The sequence below is a fragment of the Kryptolebias marmoratus genome, linkage group LG4, assembly GCF_001649575.2.
Source record: "Kryptolebias marmoratus isolate JLee-2015 linkage group LG4, ASM164957v2, whole genome shotgun sequence".
NCBI lineage: Eukaryota > Metazoa > Chordata > Actinopteri > Cyprinodontiformes > Rivulidae > Kryptolebias > Kryptolebias marmoratus.
The window spans coordinates 20,002,236-20,022,660 of record NC_051433.1 but is presented as its reverse complement, the minus strand read 5'-3'; the positions used below and the strand labels follow the sequence as shown (position 1 = coordinate 20,022,660).

At 40.8% G+C, this 20,425-nt stretch overlaps 2 protein-coding genes across 2 annotated transcripts in view; both read left to right on the top strand.

Annotated features, from left to right (window-relative positions):
- Positions 1-5,068: 5,068 nt before the first annotated feature.
- LOC108239823 (globoside alpha-1,3-N-acetylgalactosaminyltransferase 1) lies at positions 5,069-9,396 on the top strand. Its single transcript, XM_017422774.3, has 3 exons — positions 5,069-5,379; positions 5,935-5,997; positions 6,366-9,396. Exons 1-3 carry the CDS (start codon positions 5,346-5,348, stop codon positions 7,322-7,324), a joined length of 1,056 nt encoding a protein of 351 aa, XP_017278263.1. The 5' UTR covers positions 5,069-5,345; the 3' UTR covers positions 7,325-9,396.
- A 6,460-nt stretch (positions 9,397-15,856) lies between these two features.
- ell2 (elongation factor for RNA polymerase II 2) overlaps positions 15,857-20,425 on the top strand; it is a 12,617-nt gene continuing 8,048 nt past the window's right edge. Inside the window, exons 1-4 of the mRNA XM_017422917.3 lie at positions 15,857-16,065; positions 19,140-19,187; positions 19,616-19,740; positions 19,849-20,012. Coding sequence (XP_017278406.1) covers positions 15,934-16,065; positions 19,140-19,187; positions 19,616-19,740; positions 19,849-20,012 — 469 coding nt within the window. The 5' untranslated portion in view covers positions 15,857-15,933. The remainder of the gene's footprint in view (positions 16,066-19,139; positions 19,188-19,615; positions 19,741-19,848; positions 20,013-20,425) is intronic.

The window sequence follows — 20,425 nt, the reverse complement described above, 5'->3', positions numbered from 1 at the left end:
GGCTCTGTTTTCTTCAGCCAGGGAGGAATTGGCCCAACTCAGGACCATGCAGCGGTATTCAGAACAACCAGAAGCCAGCACAGTGTTTTTTAAGATCTGGTTGCTTTTTAACAACTTCTTGCTGATCTCACGAACACGTTCCTTCCAAGCCTCACTCTGTTCTTTCAGAGACTCGTTTTCTGAAGTTAACTCATCGTAGTTGTTACGCTGAGTGAGAGCAGCTCGAAGGTCCTGGACCTGGTGCTGAAGAGCCTCAAGATGAAGGTTTGTGGCCTCCTGGTCCTCATCCAGCGTTTTGGATAGCTGTTGAAGTTTGTCCTCCAAGACCTGGTTCTCCTCAGTCAGGGAGGAATTCACCTGGCTCAATGTCCTGCAGCGGTCTTCAGAATCACTGAGGGCCTCCAGGGATTTTTGAAGCTCCTGGGCTTGTTTTTGAAGACACTTGTCTTTTTCCTGTAACAGAAAAAACAGATTTTATTGGCCACAGAAATCTCTCTCTCTCTGAGGTTTTGCTGCTGCAGGATCTGATTGTGTTTTCTTACCTCAGCATGATTTCTTTCCAGGAGCTGCAGTTTTGCCAGGGCTGTCTGTAGCTCTTCAGTTCGGTTTTGGAGATCCTGGTTGTTCTGTTTAATGGACTCCTCAGCTTTCAGCAGACTATCCCGGAGCTCTTTAACTTCCGTTTTTAGGGAGTTTGTGCTCATCTCCAGGTCTGCCAGTCTCATGCTCTGCTCTATGTCACGCTGACAAAGTCCGGCGATGGCTTTACGCCACAACTCATCTTTTTTACGAAGAGCCTCATTTTCACAAGACAATGTTTCGTTTTCTAACTGGAGCACTCTCTTTTTCTTATTCCTCTAGTACTTCATGTTTTTCCGAAGGCTCTCCACCATCTCACGAAGGTCCTTGTTATCCTTCTCAAGGTTGAGGCTCGTTTTGTTGAGGGCCTCTTTCTCTTGGCGAAGACGGGTGTTCTCCTCGCTCAGAGACTCAACAACGACGGGCCGTTTGCGCCAAAACATGTTTGCTCTTTTCTGCAGTAGAAAATAAGACAGATGTGCAATTGTTGAATTTCTGTCCAAGATCAGTAAAGTGTATATTTATCTACCTATTCTGTTTGAAGGAAACAGTTTGTTGTTCTACTTACTGCAAAGTCTCAGGTGTTCTCTCGTAGAAACAGAAGATCTCTTCTGTGTTTGCTCTTGTACTCTTGTTTCAGCGCAGTGGTCTGAATCTGAAATGAGGTTTTCAGAAATGTGTGATGTGATGTGTGATGTCAGGCTGTGATGTCAGAACATTAAAGACAAAACAGAAGCTTGTTTTGCAGGTTGCTGCGGTTACAGTCATGACGACTGCATGTCATAAAAGAAAACAAAATGGAGGGAGAAATACAAGCTGTGTTAAAATATTCACTTAGTCTGTGTGCAAACTAAAAAAAAACTATCTGCAGCATTACAACGGTTGAAAAACAGCTCACTTTATGTTGTAATTTACAACACATCTTTAGCATGTTTCATATTAAGGCTTAAACCTTTTTAATACAAGAACAATTCACATTTTTCTAATAATTCCTCAAGTCATTTTATATCAGAGATATCGAGATAATTATAGGCAATTTCTAAAAGGTTAATAATCCCAAGGATGAGCTGCAGACATTAGCATTAGCTTCAATTAGCATGCTGTGCTGGCTCAGGCCGCAGAGCATCATGGTCTATTTGTACCAATGTAGTGTCTAACTTCTCTGCACTACTTTTACTGAACCACATGACCAGTTTCAAGGACAATAAATAGTAAAAAAACTCCTGTTAAAGTTTCAAACATTACTACAAAATGTCTGACTGTAAAGTGAATGAGTGAATCACACAGTTTTCACTTAAAATGTCATGTGACAATCATTTCTACAACTCCTGCTGTGAGCAGGTTCATCTAAACTGAATCATATCATCCACTGTGCTCACTTGTGTCCAAACACACATTTCATTTCAGTCCACTCATTTTTTCACTGATTTCTGATCTCTGTAGCTAAACATGAACAGAAGCTGCCAACAACGTAGGCTATAGTTTACATTTTAAGATCTGAAGTAACATGTTGGTTTTACAGCTCCAGTGATTTTAAGGAGATGAAGCTAATTTAGTCTCGACCAACTTTGTCTTGGATTTTTCTTTAAATAATAAAAAACAAAAGTATGATACGGTCTTTCTGATAATTCTTTTCTCTTGCCAAATATCTCATATTCAATTCAATTCAAAAATACTTTAATAATCCCAAAGGGAAATTAAATGTTGTTGTAGCTCATAATCCTGGTTTTGTTAAAGAGTTGATGGCTGTGGGCAGGAAGGATCTCATATTTCAATTTTTTTTTCTATATTTCTCATATATAAAACTTTTAAAAACTTTCTTTACAAAGATGTTTGAATTGTGTTTAATTAGGTTTTTTTTCTCCACACAATTAGATGGTTATAAAAACTCGATTAACATTTTTCATACTAGAATACTTGTGTATTTATTTTATTGTGTCTTTGTTTCTTGTTAGGCCTGAGAACTGAACTGAGGGGCTACAAAGACTTCTTAAAATGTGAAAGTTGATCTTGTATCATTTCCCCACAGACTAAATCAAACACAAACTATAAACTCTGTTAACAGTGAAAACATTACGTGACATTCACCCCTACAATCTCAACATTTTAATCTAAAATGGATAATTTTTTTTCTGTTTAAATAAAATAGTTTATTTTCTACTTACTGGAAGTGCTTAGCTGTGATCTGGAAGAACCTTTTCTTTCTCAGTTCTTAGGATTTGTTCTCGTTTGGTGTCTCTGCTCAGATATTCGTGGTTCAGCTCTGCTGTCTGAATCTGAAATGAGGTTTTTTAGAGGATGGAGCTGATTGGAGGAGTGGAGTGATGTCATGATGTGATGTCACACGGCGATTATTTAAACTTCTAAAGCTAGTTACAGGTTGCTACGGTTACAAACATGACAGGTGTAATTTGTATAAAGACAACTAAACGAAGGGAGATAAACTGTTTACTGTTTCAGCCTGTGAGCAGGTTAATCTAACATGAATCACATATTAATATAATAATAAATACAATATAATTCAGTGGTTCACAAACATTTCAGCTACTGACCTAAAAAGAAATCTTCTGACCCAAACTATTGCTGGATTAAGCAAATGAGCATTTTTATTCAGTTTAACATACTGTTCTTTTTCTTAATTCTAACAAAATATCCAACTATGATTCATTTTTTAATTTTAATTGAAGTACTGGAGATCAGCTTTAACCCAAATTGGCATTTTTTACAACCCACGACTCTTCCAGATCACAACTTTAGGAACCAATGTTCTAAACAAATTTGCTGACTTGTGTCCAAATACACTGAATACACTTATTTCATCTGAGGACAATATTTATGTAAATGCTGATTTAAAATTCACATCAATGTTTTCCTGTTTATAGAATATTTTGTATGTTTTTGCTGTCAAACTATTTACAAATACTTTATGTTATTTTAACCATTCAAGCATCCAAACTTCCTGCTTGATCGGGAATAGTGTGTTATGACCTTTAGTGCTTGTAACTTTTATACTTTATGAATTATTACTTTACTTATAAAATAATTTGCCTAAAGAAATACACTGAGATCTCTTAAATTCCTTAGTGTCACCACCGAAGCTAAAGGTGGAGCGATAATGTTTTTGCCCGTGTGTGTCTGCATGTTAGTAAAATATCTCATGAACCACTGAATGAATTGTAACAAAAGTCCCAGAAAGTAATTGTTGGATCTACATGTAACTTTTGGAGTCAACCTGATTTAAGATTTTCTGTCTTTATGAAACACAGAAAACACAAAACAGCTATAACTCAGTGGATTTAAGGCTTATCGTTTCTTAAAGGAATGCTGATCGCCTGCAAATTTATTAACTGATGGGACATTTTGCTAACACACACACACACAAACATGGGGCAAAAACACTCTCTTTGCCTTCGCCTCGTAGTAATAACTTGAATCAAATGTCCTTGTTTTGCTCCTTTTGCGCCAGCACAAACTCAAAAACTCCAAGTCGTTTCTGTTTGGAGCCAAGATAAAAATCTGCCAATCTGTTTGGCTACCTCTTCTTTTTTATCTGTTTATCTTATTTCAGCTCGTAACATTGATTTAACTTGTGTTTTAACTTTTAAATAGTTGGCACCAACATTTCCTCAGTAATACTAGCGGTACTTCTGATGTTTTTAGTTCTCGATTCATTTTGGATTTATTTTATTGTATTTAATTTTTGTTTGATTGGGTTTATTTTCATAATTGTATTTTTTTTCCTTTTTTTTGTTCTTTGTAACTATGTAAGTATGTTATGTGAACTCATAATGCAGATGTTATGGGACCTTTTTGATGTTGACTGATTATACGTTAATACTAATTACAAAAAAAAACACACACAAAAATAAACATCTGATATGTTTTTCCATATTCTAGAAAAAAATAACTTTACCTGTTCATTCAGGTATTAGACAGAATGATTTTCCACACTGAGGCTGCCATCAGAGCTATAGTTTGTGACTTTATAAATTTTAAAATGTACTATTTACACTGATTCAGAGGAAATTAATTGATTTTGATGGCTTTTTTATTCAGATAAGATGGATTTTCTTGTATGATAGTAGTTTGGGTGTCTTTGTTGAGACTATGCTCTCTTTTTCTTTTAAAGTACAAGAGCTTCCAAGACCTATTTAATACCCCCACCTTGTGGACAAAATAGGTCCAATACAGAGACAAGGAATGCTTATAAAATTGTGTCAAATAACCTTTGAAATATCTGTTTAGACTCTGTCTAATACGTAGCATTTTCTGAAATGAAAGCACGAAAAACACAAGTATTTGAGCGCCCTTCTTGAAAGTTATTTCTAAAGTTTATTCTGACACAAGAAAGGGAGACGGATTGTTAATCCCTGTCTCTTTTTCATTGTCCGATTTCCATAAATGATTTTTCCTTCTCTGGTTGCATGATAATCCTTTCGACTCCCCCCCCCCTCCTTTACCCCAACATCTGGCTGCTTTGGTTGTGCTCCAAAAGGCGAAAGCTGCAAGATCCTCGGAGGGAATGCGAGTAAGGGGGGAGCTGGAAACAAGATATGTGAAGCAAAAAGGGGTTGGAAAAGGAGTCTAAAAGCAGTGAGAGGAGAGAGAATGTGCTTGGAAAACTAATGGCTAAAAACCGTGACTTTGACGGCACACTGCAAGGCAAAGACAGGGTGAGCTACCAAGAAACACACACGCATATGGGAAGCAGCACAAACAGAGAGCGATAGAGTGTCTGGAAAAAGCTTCAGGAGTTTATCCACAACATGGCACTTTTCCTGCTCTGCAAGACACCTACAGGTTAGTACTGTCTTCGTGCTCTCCGCTCCTCCTCTCCTGCTTTTGTCATACTTTTTTCCATTGCCTCTCACATTTTGGTACTTGATATGTTTGTTGCACGCTTTATTGCAGCTAATCTGCTGTTCACACATGGATGCTGGGATGGATTTAGAAAGCACAAACACCAAAAATCTAGTTGCTAAAATGTGAACATCAGCCAACAGTACCATATGCAGATATCACAGCTTGATTCATTTGAATGTTGTTTCTTTCTTATCTTCTTTTTTTTCCTTTCTCCTAATCAGAAAAGGCCTCAATGCACCCTGATAGAAACTGATGCATCCACATTTTTTAAAGTAGCAAGATGTTTACAGATTACATTACCGATGAAAAACATTAGCCTTTAAACAGGAAATATATTGTTAAAAACTGTATTCTTTCACTTTTCTCTAAAACCAGGTCCCATTGGTCATAGTTTAAAGCTTAAATTTGGAGTTAAACCAGTGGAAAGGTACAGCAGTGTTAAAGGGATTCATGAAATGATGTGTGCATTTGTGTGTTTGTCCTCTCTAACAGGCACAATCAGAATGACCAGGGTACAACTAATCCTGTGCTGTTTTCTCCTGTCTCTCATCATCTGTGAGTACACAAAAGAGTCTGTTCTAACTCTTTGTATTGGGACAACGCATGCATGTACAAAACTGAGCCAAAAAACCTTGCCACCAACTTCAAAGTAACCTCATCTAAGTTGTTTTTTGTGTCTTTCTTTTTTGTGTGTGTGCCTTGTCTCAATTGCCACAAATGGCAAAAAAAAAAAACGCTGTATCCTATTTACATCAGCTAAAGAGTGTGATGCATTTGACTTTCTCTATATAAAAGTGTGTTAAAAATATTTTTAAAATATTTCGTTGTGCAGAAACAATGTCAGAATATAAGTACAGCTGTTTTGCTTTTTAAAATTTGGAGGATTTATGTTGAAAAAAATTAACTTTTTTTTATCTTCTTAGACTTCTTCAATGGGCGTAAAGTCGCGATCAGTCTGAAGCCAGCTCCTCCCGTCCATCATGCTTTGAGAGTGGAAGAGGGACAAATACTGAAAGACATGACAGTAATCAAGGCAGCAGAACCACAAACACCTGGGGAGACAGCATGGGGAGCTCCTTTAGTGTGGGGAGACAGCCAAAAGTCAGCATTTCAGAGGGACAAATTCTCAGAACAAGGAGTCTCCATAGGTCTGTTGATCCTTGTAGTGGGAACTTACGCCCGGTTCGTCCGGCCTTTCCTCTCTTCAGCTGAGATCCATTTTCTTCCAAATCAAATGGTCACATACTACGTTTTCACAGACAATCCTCGTACTCTGGATCCCTCCATTGAGCTGGGACCCTTGCGACAGATGAAAGTGCTCCCGGTTTCAGAACTGCCCGGGTGGGAAGGGTTGGCTTATCGTCGGATGGTCCTGTTCGCTGAAGCCATCCGGGATTCGATTGGTAAGGAGGTTCAGTACATCTTCTATGCTGATGTTGACCAGGAGTTTGTGGGCCCAGTGGGGGAAGAAATCCTAGGAGACCTCGTGGCCACGTTGCACCCAGAAGTCTTTGGGATGCCGCGAAACATGTTCCCCTACGAGGATCAAGAAGTTTCCGCAGCTTGCGTGGAGGAGGACGAAGGGGACTACTATTACACCTCAGAGTTTTATGGCGGCTCGGTCTCTCAGATGAGCAGACTCGCCCGGGACTGTTCTTTGCTTATTCTTCAGGACCAGGCAAACAGGGTAACAGCTAGAGGCCTCGAGGAAAGCTACTTGAACCGCTACCTGATCGACCACAGACCAACCTGTGTGCTGTCACCGGAGTACAACTGGTGGGATTCACCCCTGACCGCTCGAGTGCCTAAAAAAAGGCTTGTGTCCTTTGGAAGGCAATGTGAGGCGTTTGATAAAGAGAAGAAAGAGCGACAGAACTGCTGAATTACTGAAAAAGGTCCCCAGAAGGACAGATAAAGGCCCTGATCATTTTAGTTCCAACTTTTCATCATTTGCACCACTCGATCTGCTCTGTCTCAATATCATATTCACAAAACAAACAGTACTAATGACACAAACACATCCATCAAGTTTAGCAGTTGTGAACACTTTGCACTCTTTTTGCATCAAATTACAGTTGCCCTTGATGCACAATCTAAATACGACAAAGTAGAAACAAAAGTGACAGAGAAAGGGGAAAATGTTTTCTACAGAGAACAGAGGCACTCCTTAAAACTGTATGAGCAACAAACAGCTGGAACAGGAAAGACTGACATTTAGGATGGCATTTCTAAATCAATTATTGAGATTTTGCCCTTCATTCACCATCTTTGCATCCTTTGATTTATAAAATGAAAACTTGGGATTCGGTTTTTGTCCTGGATCAAGCGGTCCTTGTAGCTCAGTGTTAACCTCTGGATGTGAAGCCCTATCTGTTTTAATGCTCTATCATAACAGCTTTTCTATTCTGATAGTAAAACAGCAATAACTAGCTTTTATACACTTACTTTTTCTTGGCAATTTATTTGTAGCTGCAACACTGTCTGATGCATGATTGGAAGAGAGGACGAAATTTTTCCTGACATACCTGCCCTCTTTTTGTGAAGGCAACAGATTGCTCCTCTTGTTCAGTTTCTCTCAAGAGACAGTAAATGGTTCACAAACATCGCTGGTCCTTGAGACTTAAGTTATTTACACCAATGTGGGAAAAAAATTCCTCTAAATGCTGCACAAAACCTAATTAAAATGCGGGCAAACTGCATCATTGCGAAGAGATACTATTTAGTGGGCAGTGCGGCACAGTTTGAAGACCAAGTCTCACTTTGTGAATTAGATGGATCCACAAAATATATCTTGGTCCTCACTGGAACATTTGTAGTTATTTAGGGCCATGCAGGGTACATCTCACACCTATGCAGGTTAGTGTTTTCCCCTAATGAATCACTTTGTCAAAAAAACAAATTAAACTGGTGCTATGACAAGGAACGAGATCAAGAGAAAAGGAGATGAAACAAACGCTGCAAACATCTTTAAAAGGTTTTCAAGTTTGCATTTTTTGTATCCGTTTTGCGAGCTAGAAAATGGAGCGTGCAATCACACAAAGGCAAACTGCACAATCTGCACTGAATTAAAGATCCATTCGAGTCAACGGCGCCTGTGCGTGCTTGCTATCTCCTCCTCAGCAGACAAAAAGGAATTGACCTGTCTCTTTAAACAAAGCCCTGTCCTCTCCGTTAATATCAGCCCCAGAGATTCTGCTCCAGTGGCTTTGTGGTCAGCAGTGATAAGACACAACAGTAAGTGCACACTTTCCCTATAATGGCCAATCATTAACTAGGAGAGCTGCTGTTTCAAGGTCTTTAAAGACCAGGTGGGTGAAAACGGATCCAATTGGGTGATGTTTTTTACAAGTTACAAGCCTCTAAATGTTTGAGCCTCACCATCACTACGTGCTGTAGTGAATATTCCATGAAAACCTATTGATTGGTTCATTCATATCGTAAAGGTTAATTGAAAAGACCTGATTCCGGTCGTTATGGTTGTTGTCTGCCTCCCTCTCTCCCACAAAACACAAACACGCTCCCGCATTCACACATTGCTCCCTCCTGCTTGTGTGCTGGCTTTTATGGGAGGGTTAAACAGGAGCAGATGTTTTTTTTTCTCGCTGCCAACAGAATCTGTCCTCAGGGCCAGACCGCCACGTGGAGTGAAGAAGGAGAGGAGCTGCAGATACTCCTGCAATTCTCAAAACTCATTATTAGAGTGCACACACAAAGTCTTCCTTTGAAACATTTTTAAGCTTGAACAGAAATGCTCAGCAGGCTGTTTGATTCTGTCTTATAGTTCCCTGTGAGAGCAAACTAATACTTACTCTAAGTCTAAAGTATCTTTCAGAAACCAGTTACTGTAATAGTTTGTTGTAATTTCTGGGTTATATACTGCATGCAACACAAGTTAAAGCATCCCAGTGTAAAAATCATTAAATATCAAATAAATAAAAAATTGCATCGCCCTTATTCTGGCATTATTGCTTATTTAAACTGTGATGGCTAAGAAAAACAGAACAAAACCAAAAGGTTAGCAGAGGGCATGTCCTGCCTGAAAACAGCAAACTGATCTGCCCAGTGATACTCTGGCACTGGTTATCGAGGTGGGAAAGGAGAAGGCTCATTCAATCAAGGATGACAACTACCCGCGTCTAACTGGCAACCCTTCGCACCAGCTGCTGCTCTGATGTTTGTTAGCATGCCAAGGCTGGAAGACGCAGGGTTATCGAGTTCTGGATTTTCACCTCTTTTTGTTTCCAAATATCAGCGGGCCGCCATCCTCACCCCTCCGACATTGACACTAAACCAAGTTATGACGATTACCCCCAAAAAACAAAGAAAACACTGAGTTTAGAAAATGTCATCTGCTTTATTTATCCATCCATCCTTTTTCTTTACCTGCCTCTCCTTTCCGGGTCGCAGGGAGTTGGTGCCTCACTCCAGCTGTCACTGTGCGAGAGGCGGGGGACACTTTGGACAGGTCGCAAGTCCATCACAGGGACACATAGAGATTGCTTTTTTCACATTTTGCTTTAGCAAATAGGTGGGGTTGTGCTTATTTGGCTGCAGTTTGCAGTTTCTGCCACAAAAACTGCTGAAATTAGTGTGATTATACATTTGATTTTTTTTCATTAAAACAAAAAAAAAAAGATAATGTCAGTGTGTGATTTAGCTCAATTGGTTAAGCAGCAGGCACCTCACAAACCGAGGCTGAGGAGGTGGTCACAATCATCCCTGGTTTGACTCCCAACCGCAATCATTTACTTCATGACACATATTGTACCTCTCTCTCTGGTCATTTTTCTGTATTGTTCTCAATGTCAAAAGAAAGCATAGTGACCCCTTTTTCTTTTGAAGAAGTCTACACATAAGTTAAAAATACTAGCCTATCTCTTACATATACTGTGATGGATGGATGGATGGATGGATGGATGGATGGATGGATGGATGGATGGATGGATGGATGGATGGATGGATGGATGGATGGATGGATGGATGGATGGTTCTCTTGCATGTAAACAAGGCAGAATGATTTAAACATGAAGTTCAGAACCTGCTGCCAGAGTCTCCTTCACTAAATCTGACTACAATTCCTAAACTGTTTTGCTTTAACCATTGGTCTGTTTATAGTATCACAATAGGATCATAGATAGATGCTAACACTGATGCACTTTACATCTGTATGCAGTGGATGACTAGTTTGCTCTGATAACCAGATGGGAAACTAAACGATAAAAGCATCTCCAAAGTCCTTCAGTTTGTATGAAATGACAGGTTTATATGTGCTTCCATGAATTAGCACAGGCACTATTATTAACCCTTTCATTTCCCATTGCATAGCTATCAGTTCCCAACTCCATCTAATCATTGGACAGATCTCCAACCTCTCCGTTTGTCTGTACATTTTAATTTATTCATTTTAAGGCACTATTGAATGGTAGAGTTATTTCTTCGTCTTGGCATAAATACAAAGCTGTATAGGACAATGCATCAAAAGTCAAAACACTGTACATTGTTGAGAAATCAATTTAGATTTTTTTAATTCCATGTCCACATTTATATATTTCTATTTCAAAATTTCAATTTTTTTCCCAAATTCCTCTCTCCACCCAAGTTCACTCTTAATATCTAAGAGCAAACATTTACTTTGAGCTTACATTAAGTGTTTGTTTGGCGGTTACACTTTTTTTTTATCTGTATGTTCAAAACACTACAAAAACCTCAGACCCTGCTCCAAAACCCGTTCTGTCACCCGAGGCACGGCCACCTGTGGTACAGCTGTATGAGTGCTGGGTGAGTCTGAGTTCCAGGTAACTAAAGAAAAACAAGATACTGACAGCTAAGCTCCAGGCTTCATGTGGATGAACCAAGGGGTGAATAATAATGTAAAAGGTTATTTATGACTTTGAAACTCTGGCTTTTACTCTTGAGAAAATAAACATCTGGAAACACACCTTTTTCGTACTTTTTAAGGCTGCAAAGTAACCCTGTGTAACTCAATCCTATTACTGAACATAGCAGAGTTTAGCAAATGTATAGAGATTTTTCTGGTCTGTTTTCACATAAATGTCTTTGTTTTTCACTTGTTTTTTACTGGAGATGTTGTGTAACTCTACCTTTCTCTTGAAAATACCTCAAACTGTTGGAATTCAAGTCAGGCAGCATACCTGACTGAATTGCTGCTTTCTTTCTCTTCTTCTTTTGAGACTCTTGAGGGGCTTTTGATCGCGCTCTCTGGATTCGTACCATATTGAAAAGTATTCTTCATCAACTAAGCCTCTGGGGAAAAGCAGTCATTTTCTCAGTAAAAACTGCCGCTCGTCCACGTGTCCTAACGGTAAATGTCATCTCGCTCTCAAGGCCCACTCCTCGTTGTCACTCTTTGTGCTGCAGCAGTGAAAAAGGCATTTAAATTTTTGTGCAGCCAAGGCCAGAGCTTTCGTCTCGTCTCTTTAAACAATGCGCTCCCTCGACAGGTTTCATTTCATGTTACCGAAAAAAGGTTTTGTCTTAACGTTTTGCCCGAAAAACCATGCTAATATGCAAAGCAGCAAACCATGCTAGTATGCAAAGCAGCTTAAAGATTATTGGTTTGATCCATGTCATGTGGTCTGCTGGTGGTAAAGGAGCTGATTTCCAGCAACAACATAACCTAAAGCAGAGAGTCAAAGCATGAAAAAAAAAAAAAAACTTTTATTTAGAGTCATATCAGTGGGCAAGGAAGAGATTTTTGGAGTTTTCATCAGACAAAGTTGCATTCATTGGTAGAATCATCTAACTGAACAAAAGAAAGAGGTCCTTAAAGTGATATTTTATATTTTTTTTAAGTTTTAACAATTAATATCTTACCTGTTTTAGATAGCTTTTTGAACGACCTGACTTTGGAGAACCAGAGTTTAATTCTGACCAGACTTATGGTCTAAAGGCTAAAGTGGATAGCTGCTGTCTCAAAACAACTATTTTCTCAACGATTTTATAGCAGTTCATGAGAAACGCTACTTCATTCACCTTCACGCCGCTGTCAGTTTTGCAAGACAAGAAGTTATTTAAATGAAGTTTTAGTTCTGCAGCCTGGTGTACTTTAGGAATGTCAGAATATTTCTGCTGGAATAGCCATTGTAATGGAAAATTGAGGGCAGTGAAACGGTTTACGAATTAGTGCTTGCAAAAAACTGCTATATAATTTTAGGGACTGGAGTTATTTTAGGATGACAGCAGTCCTCGCTCGGACTGCGACTGCATCAGCCCGCCTGATCGGCACGTCTAGTAAGTCAGAGGTTTACTCTTTGGACCAATACATTCAGCAGCATCGGGAGACTCACATGCATGGTCCATGCTCGGCACACGTACGGACGTTTTGCACAGTAACGTGGATGTTGTGTGGCTGTGAAATCCGGGATGAACTAACGTTGCCATGCAAAAGTGTGGCGACTTAACATTAGCTTAACGTACCAATCTTTTGCATAGATATGTTGTTTTTGAGAAAGAGTTGTTTTAAAAGCCTGAAAAATGAAAAAAAATAAAAAGGCAGGGCCCCTTTTTGGCGAGCCATTAGCCTAGCCTGGACGTAGACTTCTGGCCTTTACTCCACGCTTCCCCTTTAACAGTTCAAAACCTTTCCACAGAAACCCACTTTAAAAACCCACTTAAAACATCTGAAATTACAAACACTATATTAGCATAAATTGCTAACGTTAAACTGAATTAAAGGATGGCAAAATGAATCATTAGTGTCCTGTATGCTCTTTTTGGTTCATTTAAATTAAAATTTAAATTCTTAAGTGTTTATGATAATGATAAAAACTGGACCATGAAGAGACTTTAGAGGGTGTGTTTTTGGTTTGAGTTAACCAAAGGAAACATCACATGTGAAGGAAAAATCCAATTCTGAAGAGGAAAACAGCCCTGTTTAGGTGTTAGCCCTTTGAAACAGAGCAAACGCATCTTTATCGCTGACTGTAATTGATTGTAGGTTCCAGTCCCTATCGCTGAAACATGCAAGCAGCCCCACCAAATCATGAAACCCATAATCGTTGTAGTGTTTGAGAACCGTAACTAAGAAAGAGGGATGGCACTGCTTTAAATACAACTTCCTCCCTTTTATCTCAGTCATTGTAAAAAGCAGCGAGCACTGTGTCTTGTAAGCGCCCTGTCTTTAATGTTCAGCTTGAAACAAAGGGGAGTGTAATTTGAAGAGACTCCTGAGCTCCCATCAGGTGACACCTTCAGGGCCTCCGTAAACAAAGACGTTTGAAAAATCAATGAGTCATATCCACCCAAAGGTTTTACTTAATTGTTTGCACAGCAGGCAAGCTGTCGGACAAACTTAGCGCGGTCGGATAAATTCTTAAACGGGTATGGGTTCGAGGAAAGAGAAGGGTTGTCGTAAACCAAAAACTGTCAGCCCCGCAGCTGTTTCCCCATTCCGAAGGCAGCAACACCGGCACTGATCGCCACTGCCTGAAGAGTCCCGACATTTTACATGTCGAAAATGCGCTCGTGCTGAAAACAGCTGTTTGGCTTGAGCGGTTTACAGAGCTGAACTGCGGATGGCGAGGAGGTTGAAACGTATGACCTGTGTATGTGCAACTGTGCGACTAGTCAGGGGGATGGGTGGGGCGAAGAGCTACGGTAATCTGCTGGATTCACACAAGCCTTTCCCCACCCTGCCCAGGGCTACATCACTAATCACCATGTCAAGGGGACTGACACGGCTAGATAGTCCGGCTGACAGGGAGACTGCATGCGTCCATTGTACTGAGGTCAGTCCTCACGACAAATGATAAAAGGAACCTACGTAAAGAGGTTCAACGTGCGTTTACGTATCTAAGCATAGTAAAAAATAAATTACAACCACTAGTTTTTTTTTTATGAGTGTCACTGCTTCAGTGAAGGATCTCAGTTGAGGAAAATGAATAATTATCGTTTGACACCAAAAGGCCAAGGCGGATGATAATGTTTTTGTCTGAGTGTGTGTCTGTTACAGAACTATCTCATGAACCGGCTTGCAGAAACAAACAACCGGATTTATATCTGCAACTGAATAACCTTTGGAACCAACAAGGTTCAAAATGGACGCCACGGCCGACTGACTTTAAAAGACACAGAAACTGGCTGTGGCCCCATCCGTTCTGAAAGATATCGAGCTAAAGTCTGGTGTGGTGGCAGCTGGGAGTAATTTACAACGCATGTTCAGAGCGCTGACAGATTGCGCCAGATCTCCGTTTCAAACTTTGCCGTTAACTATTTGAAGTCTGTTAGCAAAATATCTTGTGATCCACTGGACGGATTTTAATGAAACTTTCAGGAAACAATCACAGGACGTGCATCTACAGCTGCATAGCTTTTGGGGTCAGCTGTGCTGAAGACGGTCACCTCTGCCATCTGACTTTGGCAAACACAGAAATGCTTCTAATTCAGCCATTTGTACAGATATTGTGTGGTGTGATAGTAGCTGAGGGTACTTCAAGACACATCCTCCAACACATGCTGGTCGTGTGAGATCTTTGCTTGAAACGATAGCACTAACTGTTGGAGTCAATGCCGCTTGTCTGTTAGCAAAATATGTCAAGAACAAGTGGACGGATTTGAATGAGACTTTCAGGAAACAATCACTGGATGTGCATCCACAACTAGTTAGCTTTGGGAGTCAACCTGATTCAAAATGGCTACCACAGCTAAGTGACATTATCCAACACAAAAATGGCTATAACTCCCATGGAAATAACAGACATTGAGCTAAAAATTGACGTGGTAGTAGCTGAGAGTCACAACACATATTCTGAGCGTGGCATCGGACGATCTCGCATAAGATTGTGGATTTTGTTCTTTTCAAGGATTGACTTAAGGTCATTTCTCAACATAAATTGATCTCAATCTGAATCCCCGGCGGGCGACAAGCATTCCTTCAATGACTGCTAGGCCTTTATTTAAACAGGCATATAAGAAATGTTGTTTTAAAAGAGTTACCCTCATTACAATGCATGCCTTGTCTGAAAGAAAGTGAATTTTCACTGCAGAACAAAAGCTACCTCTGACTTTTTTCAGTAGGCTACAATTAGTTTTACCCTGTCAGCAAAACTCTGCACAAGGGTTGTGTGTGTGTGTGCATGTGTGCTGTTAGAGTGAAAGCTTATGTGCTAAAAGCAAGGGGAAAAAAGGGAACTACCAGCTAGAAGTGTTTACCCTCCAATAACAGCTGTAAACTAAGGCCAAACATGAGTTTTCTGTAAGTGCACCACTAATTCGAAAATAAAACCAAAAGCAAACATTAACCAAACACGCTCAATAAAGAAAAATAAATAAATAAATGTAAAAATAAAAATATGCAAAGCTCTGAGTTCGCTTGGAAGGAAGGAAAAAAGTTGAAAAAGAAAGCAGCAGGTTCGGACCAATCCAAGCGTCGGCCCCTGTGGGCAGCAGTAATCCCTCCCCGGAGCGAGCGCAGGGAGCCCGGGCTGCTAAAGACTGCCGCTTCAGAGGGACGATGGTGGAGGGCTGGTAAAGATGGCGGCTCTCTCCGAGGATGGGAGCTACGGATTAAATTGTGGCCAACAAAGCGCTGAAAGAGTTACCGTGTTGCACGTCAAATTGACCGAGACGGCGCTGAGGGCTATAGAAAATTACCAAAACAGCACGGTGAGTGAAACGGACTTTGTTCATTTATATATAAATATTTTTTAGTAGGTGGCAGCCCGGACGCTCGCGCTGACACCGCTCGACTCAGCTAGGAAGCCCCAACTGCCACGCACAGCTAAAGCTACAGCTAAGCTGTTGACAGAGCGACTTTTTTCCCCTCCTTGTTTATTTTTTTCTAAACTAAATTAGTTTGTTTCGCTCTGGTAATCGACAGGGCGCGATAAGCGAGGACTCGGTCTCGTGTTCTGGCCGGGTTTTGCAAGCTGACACGCGTTAATTAACTTGGAAAACTTGAGTTAAGTTACAGGACTGGCTGACTTGACTAGCGTTAGCTTCGCCGTCGGTCAGTCGTTTTCTCGTCAGTTTAACTAACGTTACTTACCAAATAAGGAAAATGGCAGCTTTTCTATCGTGGCTAAGCAACATTCACGCTGTGTAAACCGAGTTGAGCTTTATTCCGATTAACTCGTGTTAGGAGCGGGGTGAGAAATATATATTTGTATATTTTAATTAAAAACGCCCAAGTTGGTTTGAAGTTAGCTGGCGTCTGAAGCATGCTGTCGTTGACTGGTCATGTTACCATATGGCTACAAGTTTCCGCTGGAAGGAAAACCTAACACCGCAGCCTGGCAGGGATACGGACCTTTTATAGCTCTTTAACCCGGTTATTTAAAACAAGTTTCTGTCAAACTGACAGGAGCCGTAAGGGCTGTGTACAAGCAGCTTCCTTGTTGTATTGTATCTTTTTTTTTTTTAAATGTTCATTCTCAGCCATCAGTGGGAAAGCATATGCTGTCAGTAAGTGGTTTACTAAAATAATACCAAAAAAAAAAAATGGCTCCCTCTTCTTGTTATTTTGTGCCAGATATGACCGCCTTCAGTGAGTCCACTCAGTCTGTGACACAGCCAGCTGAGCTGATTATGTATGGCAAATTAAATATAACCTCTTAATCTCGACCTGTTCGGGTGATGCAATCGTGTTCAGGTTAACACAGGTAAGCTCATCCAACGAAACCGCTGCAGTCTTGAGTTGCAGACACCTGCAGCCAAGTTACCCGACTGTAAATCCTTCAAGCTGCCAACTATACAGTTACATAACAGGGAGACACTGCCTAGGTGTTCATTCAGGTCTGATGGGACCGCAGAACACACCTGAAGTGATCAGTAGTGGGGTTTTTTTATGGTTTGTTTTTTAATTGTATGACACATTTATAGGGATTTCTGAATGCAAAGGCTTGGCTAAACCAATCCCCCCCCCCCAAAAAAAAAAAGGTGAAAGGTGGGCGATAACTCAGCCGTTCTTATAGATACGGAGCTAACGTTTGGTGTGGGAGCAGCTGACAGTCGTCCCCGACACCTGCCATGAACTGGTTAATTGATTTTAACTTTTCAAGTCAACCCTTTCTGTCTCACAAACCACTGGATGGGTTTTAATGAACCTTATCAGGAAGGAAAATCATTGAATGTACATCTGCTACTGATTAACCGTTTGAAGTCAGTCCAATTCAAGATGGCCACCACAGCTGAGCGACTTTAGCTACCACAAAAAATGGCTTTACCTCTGTCAATTGTGCCAATTTGGAGCTAAAATTTGGTATCAAAATAGCTGAGATCAACCTCCAACACATACTCTGACTTATGACGTATTTGCCTAAAACTTTGGCATGAATTGTCATTAACCCAGTCTCTGTTAGCACAATATCTCATGAACCACCGGGCAAATCTTAGGTCAGTCTCATTCGAGATGGCCGCCACAGCTAATCTGCTGTAGCTACCACAAAAATGACTATAACTCAGTATTTTGTAATTTGCCATCTTAGTTTGCTGGCATGAAAGGCAGCAGGCCGTATGCATCCTTACAAGGAGTTTTAGGTGCTTTAAAATATGGATGATTAGTTCAAGAAGCTGTATTTTTTTTTTTTACTTTTTGCTGACACGACTACCTGTGGATGCCTCGTTGGCACGTGTTATTATTATGTCGTCAAGCGAACAAAGCAGACGTAAAGGCATTACATGACCCTTTAACCAAGTTCAACAAGGCTTTGTCTCCTTTTTTTTTATTTTTACTCAACAGTTGAATTTTGTCCAAAATGAGAAAAAACTCCACACCTGCACGATAGACCACCAATCTGCCGCCTGCGGTTGACACGGCGGATATTGTTATTGGAGATTTCTGCTCAATTATTGAAGAATTAGTCACAGAGTTCGACAGCTGGTAGTCTGCTTTTTTTTTTTTCTTTTTCCCTCACTAAGCTGAGAGAAATTCTTTTGTACCGACCCGTGCTGCGGCCTTATTGGACGTGTTAGTCCGTTCGCTGCACCGAACGGCAGGCAGCCTGCCATCTCTTGCTGACTGAGCAGCCAAAAGTGCCTGCTTTTTGTTTCTCTCCCCCCACACCACCACCACCACCTCCCTCCTCCTCCTCTCAGTAATGTGCGCTGCAGCTGAACCAGTCGTCGAACTATGGAAGCTGGCTATCTTTGTCGTTCTGTGGTGATGTGAAATGTGATCAGAACTCGGTGAGAGAGTGGGGGAGGGAGCGTGTGTGTGTCCCTGAGTCGCTCAAACCTCTTGCAACTGGGACGCGTTCTTGTCAGTCCCACGGCAAAATACGTTTTTTTTTTTTATCTTCCAAAATCTCTCGTGCATAAGTCGAAAGTGTGTTTCGGTGCTGAAGAGAAGCTGCTGCAGCGCCTCAGGAGCCGAGCCAACTGTGGTTTTTTTTTTTTTTTTTTTTTTTTCTGTGTTTAAACTATGTGGAGAAAAAGAAAAAAGAATGGGAGTTTTGTGCTTTCCTGTTCTAACTTAGAATATACTGCTCACACAGCGGCCACTGCAAATTTGTGGTTTTCTGCTTTACTTCAAGTAGACGCTGACACACCTACACGAAACAAAAACGGCTTCATAAATATTCAGTTTGGAGCGTCCGCTGAACTGAAGTGTTTCGGGATGTTTTTCACTGTTCACACAGTCTATTTGGATTAAATTAACACTGTACAAATCATTGTTTTTCCCAAACTGAAAGTAACGTCACCTGCGTTTGTTTAATTGTCTTGTTTTTCATCATTTTCAGAATGTACCTTCTTTACGGCCTGCAATACAGTTTAAGGGACTCCAAGGGGTAAGTGATTGCTTTCCCCCCCATTTTATTTTAATGCTTCCTTGCTTCATGACACCTAATCCTAATGAAACCGTTCGTTATTAGGCTTCTGCAGATCTTGCCGAAGAGCTGACAGATTGATCTTTTTTATTTGAGTCCGGTCTGTCTGGGCTGCGCAAAGGGAAGCGTGCAAGATTTGAAAATGCTGCACCTCTCAGATAAAAATGTCTTCAAATCAGTAAAACCATTGATTCATTTAGTTGACACAGAGTTAAAAGGCCGCCTGGCTGCTCCTCGGTTCCCCGCTTAACGATATCACCAATATGTCCTCATTGTGCCGCCATTTATTCGATTTATCCACCAAAGTGTATGTCCTCCCGCTTAAATGATTGAAAACACAAGTCAGGGCGATTTGTTGAGTACATGTCGCCGTTCTGTTTCATTCGCAGCACATCAAAATCCCCAAGACCGACTCCTCCTCGGATGCCTTCCACAATTTTGATTTCTACCTGTCTAACGTGGGCAAGGACAACCCTCAGGGAAGCTTTGAGTGCATCCATCAGTATGTGTCGAGGTAATCGCCGTTCAGCTGAATCACCCATTTCTGTCCTTGCTCCACGTTGCTGGAAGCTAATCTGTCCCTGCCCGGCGTTTCTCTGCCACGGCCCGTCTTTGTCTGCAGCTCAGGGGCCTCACACCTGGCATTGTTGGCGACCGTACAGGACAAGGTCACAGTGTGCGCCACCAACGACTCCTACCAGGTGACCCGGGACCGGATGACCCAGGCTGTGGAGGACACACGTGAACGCGGGACCAAAGTCATCAAGCCTGGGGGCCAGTACAGAGGTGAGGCCCGTACTGAAGTCACTGATATTTGTTTTTCCACATGCCGCTACTCTGCCCTCTTATTCCGAATCATTATCATCACCCACTGGGCTTTATCACTTTTAACGCAAAAGTTGGCAAATAAAGCCATTTCTGTTATTTACTAATGGCTTGCCAAATCTTCCCAAAAGGTCAAAGTGTCACAAGACAAACACTAAATTCTGCTTGAGTTCAACACTTCTTTTGCTACAAGTTAGGACTTTATTTAGTTTACACGGGATTGAGCAACTCTTTCACAGGAAATGGTAACTCTTTTGCTCCTTTCTCATTATTGTGTCTTCTTTGGAAGGGAGTTGTGTTGCTGCAAATTTATAATTTCACGTTTTGTTGACAAGAAACATTTAAAATTGGAACGACTACATTGGGGGGGGGGG